General features: G+C 31.1%; 2 protein-coding genes across 2 annotated transcripts; both read left to right on the top strand.

Moving 5' to 3' along the window:
• Window positions 860-2,445, top strand: LOC109328921. Its single transcript, XM_019562563.1, has one exon. The coding sequence runs from the start codon at window positions 1,093-1,095 to the stop codon at window positions 2,401-2,403; it is 1,311 nt and encodes a 436-aa protein (XP_019418108.1). The 5' UTR covers window positions 860-1,092; the 3' UTR covers window positions 2,404-2,445.
• Window positions 8,806-10,390, top strand: LOC109328920. Its single transcript, XM_019562562.1, has one exon. The coding sequence runs from the start codon at window positions 9,039-9,041 to the stop codon at window positions 10,347-10,349; it is 1,311 nt and encodes a 436-aa protein (XP_019418107.1). The 5' UTR covers window positions 8,806-9,038; the 3' UTR covers window positions 10,350-10,390.

The raw sequence follows: 10,912 nt of genomic DNA on the forward strand, positions 1-10,912 counted from the left end.
CTTTGTTTAGATTTAAACATACAAATTTCAAGGTTATTTTGTTTTAAAATTAGAGGTCCTATTTTTTCCTACAAGGACCTATAAAATGTTATAATTGATATTAATTACATAATTCTCTCATTCATAATATTAATATGAAATGTTGCTTTGATAGGGAGTTACTTATAAAATAAATATTACAATAATATAAAAATGATGAATCAATCTGAATATATATATATATATATATTTATATTTATTAGAGCATGAAAATTTTATTCATTAGCCCCAAAATATCCATTTTGCCTAGGAGCTTTTCTAACAAGCAAAGCAAGCTACCTGTGGGTATTATATTCCTTGTTGAATGTTATGTTTTGACTTTTCATTAAACTTGAATAATATGCGATGTTAAATTGTTTGAACTAGTACATTGTTATTCCTAATTTTAAAAATAAATAATAACATAAAATTATTTTTATTTTGGTTTAATTTTATGTAGTTTTGATTATATATCTTTACTTTTTAACATTTTTAGTCATATATAGTGCAGCCCACAACCCCATACTGTTCATATTAAGGGTGAGAAAAACATGATATTTCATATCATTTTCATGAACTCTATTTTCATACCTACCCTATTTTAAACAGATATTATGCAAACACACAGAAGGCTGTCCAAATTGTAAATACTATGGGTATCAACCAATTCCAAAGATATGTGAATATTCTTAAACCATTCGTACTAACAAATAAAGCTCATACATTATTTTATAATTTTCTATAAAATAAAAATAATATTTACATTTTTCCTATAATAACAAGGATTATTTTTATTTGGGTATCACCTCTTTAACCAGAGTATATTGTTGTTGCTCTTATATCTTCTTCACTCCTTTTCATCCCCCTCAATTACACCCCTCCCTTCATCCTATCTCTCTCCTCCTGACCTCTTTCTAAATTCTATCTCTATATCTTGGGGAAAGAAAAAGCTATATCTGTTCCCTATTGATGCTGAAAGCATTCAATGGTAAAGTACACAATCTACCTCAAAAGAAAATCTATCTACTTTAACATTAAGAAGAACCCCACAAAAGAGAAACTTGTTAAGTGAGGATGATCCACATGGAAGAAAACAAAGGAGGAAAGGTTGGTGTTGGTGAAGATAACATAAGTGAAGGAATGCAATGCATTAACCATCCTCATAGAAATAACAATAACCCAGGTGGGATCTGTGCTTTTTGCCTTCAAGAAAAGCTTGGAAAGCTTGTTTCATCTTCTTCCTCTCTCTCTATTCACCCTTCTTCTTCTCCTTCTAATTCTTTCAGATCCAACAATGCTTATTCTTCTTTTTCTGCTACCACTTATAGTATTAATCATTCAGCTTCCATTATCTCTTCCAAAGCAACATCAACACTTGCTCCTACTTCATTTTCTTCTGTAGAAAAGAGTGGTACTAATCATCATCATGAGCATTACATGCGGTCACGCCTTCCTTTTCTTCTACCAAGGAAGAACAAGAACAAGAAACAATACACAAACTCATCAACATCTTCTGATTCTGCTGCTGCTACTTCTGATATCATTGTCAAGAGAAGCAAGTCCACTGCTACACCAAGAAGAAGAGACAAGTTCTTAGATGATGATGGTGAAGAAGGAAATGGTGACATAGGTATTGAAGATTTTAACTCCAGTCAAAGAAAAAGAAACTGGTTTTGGTCTTTTCTCTATCTCTCTTCAAACCCATCTTCTTCTTCATCTAAGAAGTTTGATGCTAAGAGCTTAAGGGAAAACATCAATGGCAGTCCAAGGATCTCAGCAGTTAATGCAGCATCATGCACTTCAAGAGAAAAATGCAGCTTGGGTGCTTCTAGTTTAAGAAGGAAGAGTGACATGGTTGTTGAAGAACAAGAAGAAGAGGTTGATTCTGTTACTTCTGCTGCTTCTTTTGAGAGAAAGGTTTCAAGATCTAGATCTGTTGGATGTGGTAGCAGAAGCTTCTCTGGTGATTTCTTTGAGAAAATCTCAACTGGGTTTGGAGATTGCACTCTAAGAAGAGTGGAATCTCAACGTGAAGGAAAGACAAAAATTGGTGCTGTTGTGAACCGCCACAACCATTACATGAAGGAAAAGGTTATGTGTGGTGGTTTATTTGGTGGGTTCATGATAAATTCATCTTCTAACTCATCTTCATCTTCCACTTATTGGGTTTCATCTTCTAATGATGATGGAATAAATAGTAATTATAATAATGGAGAATCAACAAATGGAAGAGGTAGTAAGAGTTGGGGTTGGGCATTTTCTAGTCCTATGAGAGCTTTTGGCACCAAAACTTCATCTTCAAAGGATAACAAGAAAAATGCTTCTGATAAGAATGTCACACCAAATTTATCAGCTATTCCTTCATTGCTCACTGTCAGTAGTTGAAACACAAAGTTGGGAAAATATTTGGAGGTTTTAATTTGGTTTTGTACATCACCATGCTATGGAGTATATGGTATCAATGATATTTCTCAAGAGGCACAGTCATGTATTTCAAAAGAAATTAGTCCGTGATACATGGTATAAAAAAATACCAAATTTATCTTCTGTTAATGTAATAACTTCACTTTTAATATCTTCTCCTAGTTCTTTCTTTTTGGATATTTGTTTCCTTTTTATTCAGGTGGGTGGGGTTATAATCATCAACCATGGAGTACTTTCTTCTTGGAACCATTAATTGCACTATATGCAGTGTTTGGAGAGAGGGAAATTGAAGAAGAAAGTAGTCCTAATACATTCACTAGAGATAAAATGTGTATTTAATTTGTAGCTTCTTTAATCTTGTAATTCAGTGCAACTTATGATGATGCTATTGCCAAGATATATGTAATTTTTTTTCTGTGTAAAATCAATATTCACATGCATACACATGTTTGAGTGAGCTAGACACATTCACACATAGTGGAAGATCCATGGAATAAGGCCATGTTATGGGTATATGACGAATATTAGAAGCAATTTAATAAGCTAGCCGTTGAAGATATTTATTTGGATTTAATATGTATACATTGACAGTGTAAGTATTTTTATACTGTCAGTCAATCATCCATCATTCATATGTTAACTATTATTGACTCTCATACAAAAGTAATACAAATTAACCATTAATGATGTGCCGATAGTATAAGCAAAATTACACTGACAATACATAGATTTTAAACTCTGATTATCTTCCTTAGAAACAACTTGTGAGTTGTGATTCTTATTATTTTGGTAAGGATATATTATTTTATAAAATATTCCTATAAATCTTCTATGGAGTATTATGTGTATTAATGGGTAGGAAGATTTGCTATAGAATATATAATTTCCTTTTCAAATTTTTTTGGAAGAAAAAGAATGTATTTATTAATAGTGTATGAGCTTTATATATTATCAATGTATCATCTATGATTTATTTTTTATTATTATTAATTCTTTCAAAAAATATAATACAAATGAATGATGAATAATATATAAATTTGATAGGTTAATACATTTTTATATTTCTATCTAGTTTTAATGAGTTTGGATAATTGAAACATGTTATTGTATTAATTTCATATTGTCTAGTATTATAATGAAATAGAGTGACAAATATTATATATTGAACTCAAGTATTTGTGCTCATGAGTATATTAGAGTAGTTTTAGGGTGTTTCTATTTAAACGAAGGTTTATAATTATAAACAATGTAAAACTAATTGAATAACAAATATGAAGATACTAACTCAATCATTTCTCTCTTTATTGAGAAAGGTTTGTGAATAATGAATAGTCAAAGAGGGCAACATGGTTAGAGAAGGAGTTTAGGTGGTCCACTAGATTGCATTCACCAACATGATCTTGTAGTCACTGTTTGTATCTGTAGAATTTAATGTGTAGGTTCACTTTCGCATCTACTTGGCAGTCCTACTAATATTTTAGATTTTTTTTTCTCGAGTAATCCATCTTCACAGCTGTATAAAAAACCAAACGGCTTGTTGACATTTGTCAAGTTCTATAGTAGGAATACCTGGGAAATGGATACTGTCCAGAACCGGAGAGTCTGGATCCTGTCCAGAACAGGAGAGTCCAGTGCTGGATAGAATGATGACATGTGGCCAAAATTTTTTTTAACGACTATGATTACATATTATTTTTTATTAAAAATAAATAAAAACTCTTTAAAAAAATTTCAACCTCATATTCCAGTACTGATTTCTCCAATACTTGAGAGGAGTTGAACTCGAATACTAGGTATCTAAAATAAGAGAACAAGACTCTTCTCCATTAATGGAGAGAGAAATGTTATATAAAATAAAACAAAAAATAAGATAAAAAGATAATTATATCATTTTATTCATACTTGTAATAACACCTTTGTTCTAAAATTAAGTATAAAAATATTATTTCTCCAATAATAGAGATAATTCATACTCCAAGTGTGACTCGTAAAATTATAACACATAGTAAAACAAATTTTTAATAATTCAGATTTTTATTTATTTTTAAATTAAATAAAAATTTAAGTGAATTTATCTCTTGCATATTCTTAATACTAAGAGTCCAATATAAATATGAATTATATTCTTAAAATTTTGTCTAGTGTGAATTCAAATATATTATATATTTATTATCATTAGTCAGAATAATTGGAACATGCTCTGTTTCTATAGATAGGAATAGATTAAAGAGAAGAACAATCTTACACTCTTTCCTGGTACCTGACAGACGTCATTTCTAAGAGTAGGATTTTTATTTTATAACATTTTCAATTTTTTACGTATAATTTTTATGTTTTTTCATTTAGTTTATTAAAAGTTTTATTATCCTCCCATTTTTATGCTTTTAATAATATTTTTAAATTAAAAGCAATAGTAAATAAGAGTAATTTTAGAATATATCTATGACATTTAAGGTATGTAATGCTGGTAGTTAATAAATGATATCTTCTTTTACCTTTGTTGCACAATGCTTCCTATCTTCAAGAATTTGTGATGACAAGTTGCTCATAGGTGTCGTGGTCTCCTTTCCTTTGGTGCAAAGTCAAAGAAGTTTGATCTTCTTACCTTCTTATGTGCCTAGAATACTTGCTGCCTATATGTAAGTTGAAGTTCATATGTCCTTAAGCACACCTACAAAACATAATTACTTGATTTTCTTGGGTACCCAAGCTTGATGTTAGTAGCTTGGGGATTTTGTTTCTTAGTAATCCACATACAATTTTCATTTGGAATATCATGCATTCTAACATTACATGCATTCAAGGTATGACAATACAATCCACAATAAAATCAAGTAGGTGATTTACAAATGTGAAATTTTCAGAACATTTACTTGTTTCTTGTGAAATGGGTTATTTGCATGCATATATTCCAAACTAGACTTAATCCCATCATTTTTATATGTACCAAGTAAGTTGTTTGAATTGTGATAACTAGATGTGAAATTAGCAAGTTTATAATTTAAGATATTATGTTCATTTTTCATGCAAATGCAATTTTCACAAATAGATGTCACATTTAAGTTAGAAGTACAATCACATGAAGAGTTAGCATATTTAACATCTAAGGTTTCATTTTAAATTTTCAGCATATCAATGAAATTTTGCAATACACATATTTTATTTTCATGATCTAAAATTAACATTTTGCTATTCATGCACTTTTTAGCTAACATTTTAAGTTCTTCATGCATTTCAACATAAGCATCATATAGTATGTTATACGTGAGAGATATATTGGAATTTGAACTAGAATCGTATGAGTATACCTCACTAGGCTCGTCTTGCTCACTTACTTTGCAAGAGTTCGAATTTTGAGCCATTAGACAAATCTTGTGTGATTCTTCATCTTCCGAGATGCTTGTTGACGAATCGTCCTCTTCGGGTTCATCCCAAATGATATATGCCTTTTTAGCTTTAATGTCCCGAGAGTCTTTCTTGCAATCTTGTTCAACCTTCTTGGAAGGTGTAGATTATGTGTACCTCATGCGTCCTACTTTCCTACTCTTATGGCAAGATGCATTGTGTTTGGGATTCTTGCTCGTCTTGATCGAACTATCTTCATCTTCCTTATGAAGCTTATTGGTTCCTCCATTTTTTCTTAGGTACTTTTTGAATTTATTGATAAGGAGGGACATGGCTTCATCATCCGTGTCGAAATCGGACTTAGTATCATCAAATATCTCATTTTGACTTCTTGCATCTGATCTTGTTGCTTTGAAGGAGGTTTCTTTGTTGTTCTCGTCCATTTGTTCATTGAGTGTCAAATGTCTTAATTCTTGCTCATGTTCTTGAAGTTTACCAAATAGAGTCGTGAGCGGCATTTGTTCCAAGTCCTTTGACTCCATAATGGCAGTCACCTTGGGTTGTCATTTCCTGTCCAGACATCTCAACACTTTAACAGTTAGTTCATGTTTGGCAAATAATTTATCTAATGCAATGAGATGATTAGTAATATGAGTAAATTGTTTTTGTAAATCAGAAATAGACTCATGAGGAAACATGTGAAACAATTCATACTCATGCATCAATGTACTCAATCTATAATGTTTGATCTCACTAGTGCCTTCGTGGATCACTTGTAACGTGTCCCACATTTCCTTGGCACTATCACACTGAGATACTCTAAAGAACTCATTGTATGAGAGTGCAGAGGTTATAATGCTTTTCGCTTTCAAATCAAATTGCACTTTTCTCTTTTCTTCGTCTAAACAATATAAATAACACACCTATAAGTCATTAAAGTGTGTTACGACTTTTATAAAAAGTCGTACAAAGGATTCACGATTTCTAAAAAATTCCGAAACGGTAATCGGTTACCATAGTTTTTAATCCAACGACTAAAACATAGTTCGCTTTGAAGCGAACTAACATCCAGATGGCATTTTAGCATTAGCGCTACATGTATATGTATGTATAGAAAGTGGCTCAATTAGAACAATTACAAATGTAAGAAATGCGAATAATTAATGTCTACCATCGAATCTTATTTAAATGATCAAAATGAAAATATAAACAAATAATTTTTTTAAAGTGAAATCATGTGACCATGAATCAGAACCATATATCCATGTATGGTTGTATAACTATTATTTGTTGTTCTCACAATTTTATATCAAAAATGTTCTCACTTAGTCACTTTTGTATGTATATATGTATATAATCAAATTAAATCATGAACCTAACAAGTGCAACTGTATTTGCCTCAAGTTCAAGTGTTTATTTAATGAGCTCAAGTTTTAGTCCAAGTTTAACTTGTTTAGTTAATGAACCAAGTTTATCGAATCAATTAGTGAGTCGAGTTTGGAACAAACATTGAGTCATCCTTATTGAGGAGTCTTCGATCCCTTTTCCTTCGTCACCTCATCATCCCTCCCTTTTACTCTAACTTCAATGTCAAATTCTTATTCCTATGGTTACATGCAAAGCGGACCCTCTAGGTTGCCACAAGTGTGCAATACATACCTAATAATTAACGGAAATCTTAATCTTTTTACGTATACAATAATACTAGTAATTTTACCTATAGTATTCATTCATATAAAAAAAACTCACTCTCATGGGAGAAACCCTATCTTGCTTTTATATTTTTTAAATTAGTTATGCAATCAATTATTATTATCCTACAAATGAATTTGTTCAATACTCTGTTAATTATAGTGATCAATATATTATATTATCATATAATTGATGTATATATAATTAGAATAACAATTCAATTTAAGATAAATTAAAATATGAGACTGTTTATGGCTCGAAAATAAGTTAGTCTAATAGATTATCTTGTATACAAGTTATCAATAATTGAATCCAAAAAGAAAATCTATTTTATATCCTCCTCATTTGTATTATATTTTTTTTGTTCAAAATTTATTAAAAATATATTACTAATTAGATTCATTTGGTAAACAATCAGTATGCATTTTTATTCTGCCCTTTTTGCTTAATTTTTTTGAACCCACAATCTTTGTTTAGATTTAAACATACAAATTTCAAGGTTATTTTGTTTTAAAATTAGAGGTCCTATTTTTTCCTACAAGGACCTATAAAATGTTATAATTGATATTAATTACATAATTCTCTCATTCATAATATTAATATGAAATGTTGCTTTGATAGGGAGTTACTTATAAAATAAATATTACAATAATATAAAAATGATGAATCAATCTGAATATATATATATATATATATTTATATTTATTAGAGCATGAAAATTTTATTCATTAGCCCCAAAATATCCATTTTGCCTAGGAGCTTTTCTAACAAGCAAAGCAAGCTACCTGTGGGTATTATATTCCTTGTTGAATGTTATGTTTTGACTTTTCATTAAACTTGAATAATATGCGATGTTAAATTGTTTGAACTAGTACATTGTTATTCCTAATTTTAAAAATAAATAATAACATAAAATTATTTTTATTTTGGTTTAATTTTATGTAGTTTTGATTATATATCTTTACTTTTTAACATTTTTAGTCATATATAGTGCAGCCCACAACCCCATACTGTTCATATTAAGGGTGAGAAAAACATGATATTTCATATCATTTTCATGAACTCTATTTTCATACCTACCCTATTTTAAACAGATATTATGCAAACACACAGAAGGCTGTCCAAATTGTAAATACTATGGGTATCAACCAATTCCAAAGATATGTGAATATTCTTAAACCATTCGTACTAACAAATAAAGCTCATACATTATTTTATAATTTTCTATAAAATAAAAATAATATTTACATTTTTCCTATAATAACAAGGATTATTTTTATTTGGGTATCACCTCTTTAACCAGAGTATATTGTTGTTGCTCTTATATCTTCTTCACTCCTTTTCATCCCCCTCAATTACACCCCTCCCTTCATCCTATCTCTCTCCTCCTGACCTCTTTCTAAATTCTATCTCTATATCTTGGGGAAAGAAAAAGCTATATCTGTTCCCTATTGATGCTGAAAGCATTCAATGGTAAAGTACACAATCTACCTCAAAAGAAAATCTATCTACTTTAACATTAAGAAGAACCCCACAAAAGAGAAACTTGTTAAGTGAGGATGATCCACATGGAAGAAAACAAAGGAGGAAAGGTTGGTGTTGGTGAAGATAACATAAGTGAAGGAATGCAATGCATTAACCATCCTCATAGAAATAACAATAACCCAGGTGGGATCTGTGCTTTTTGCCTTCAAGAAAAGCTTGGAAAGCTTGTTTCATCTTCTTCCTCTCTCTCTATTCACCCTTCTTCTTCTCCTTCTAATTCTTTCAGATCCAACAATGCTTATTCTTCTTTTTCTGCTACCACTTATAGTATTAATCATTCAGCTTCCATTATCTCTTCCAAAGCAACATCAACACTTGCTCCTACTTCATTTTCTTCTGTAGAAAAGAGTGGTACTAATCATCATCATGAGCATTACATGCGGTCACGCCTTCCTTTTCTTCTACCAAGGAAGAACAAGAACAAGAAACAATACACAAACTCATCAACATCTTCTGATTCTGCTGCTGCTACTTCTGATATCATTGTCAAGAGAAGCAAGTCCACTGCTACACCAAGAAGAAGAGACAAGTTCTTAGATGATGATGGTGAAGAAGGAAATGGTGACATAGGTATTGAAGATTTTAACTCCAGTCAAAGAAAAAGAAACTGGTTTTGGTCTTTTCTCTATCTCTCTTCAAACCCATCTTCTTCTTCATCTAAGAAGTTTGATGCTAAGAGCTTAAGGGAAAACATCAATGGCAGTCCAAGGATCTCAGCAGTTAATGCAGCATCATGCACTTCAAGAGAAAAATGCAGCTTGGGTGCTTCTAGTTTAAGAAGGAAGAGTGACATGGTTGTTGAAGAACAAGAAGAAGAGGTTGATTCTGTTACTTCTGCTGCTTCTTTTGAGAGAAAGGTTTCAAGATCTAGATCTGTTGGATGTGGTAGCAGAAGCTTCTCTGGTGATTTCTTTGAGAAAATCTCAACTGGGTTTGGAGATTGCACTCTAAGAAGAGTGGAATCTCAACGTGAAGGAAAGACAAAAATTGGTGCTGTTGTGAACCGCCACAACCATTACATGAAGGAAAAGGTTATGTGTGGTGGTTTATTTGGTGGGTTCATGATAAATTCATCTTCTAACTCATCTTCATCTTCCACTTATTGGGTTTCATCTTCTAATGATGATGGAATAAATAGTAATTATAATAATGGAGAATCAACAAATGGAAGAGGTAGTAAGAGTTGGGGTTGGGCATTTTCTAGTCCTATGAGAGCTTTTGGCACCAAAACTTCATCTTCAAAGGATAACAAGAAAAATGCTTCTGATAAGAATGTCACACCAAATTTATCAGCTATTCCTTCATTGCTCACTGTCAGTAGTTGAAACACAAAGTTGGGAAAATATTTGGAGGTTTTAATTTGGTTTTGTACATCACCATGCTATGGAGTATATGGTATCAATGATATTTCTCAAGAGGCACAGTCATGTATTTCAAAAGAAATTAGTCCGTGATACATGGTATAAAAAAATACCAAATTTATCTTCTGTTAATGTAATAACTTCACTTTTAATATCTTCTCCTAGTTCTTTCTTTTTGGATATTTGTTTCCTTTTTATTCAGGTGGGTGGGGTTATAATCATCAACCATGGAGTACTTTCTTCTTGGAACCATTAATTGCACTATATGCAGTGTTTGGAGAGAGGGAAATTGAAGAAGAAAGTAGTCCTAATACATTCACTAGAGATAAAATGTGTATTTAATTTGTAGCTTCTTTAATCTTGTAATTCAGTGCAACTTATGATGATGCTATTGCCAAGATATATGTAATTTTTTTTCTGTGTAAAATCAATATTCACATGCATACACATGTTTGAGTGAGCTAGACACATTCACACATAGTGGAAGATCCATGGAATAAGGCCATGTTATGGGTATATGACGAATA

The sequence above is a fragment of the Lupinus angustifolius genome, chromosome LG16 (genome assembly GCF_001865875.1).
Source record: "Lupinus angustifolius cultivar Tanjil chromosome LG16, LupAngTanjil_v1.0, whole genome shotgun sequence".
NCBI lineage: Eukaryota > Viridiplantae > Streptophyta > Magnoliopsida > Fabales > Fabaceae > Lupinus > Lupinus angustifolius.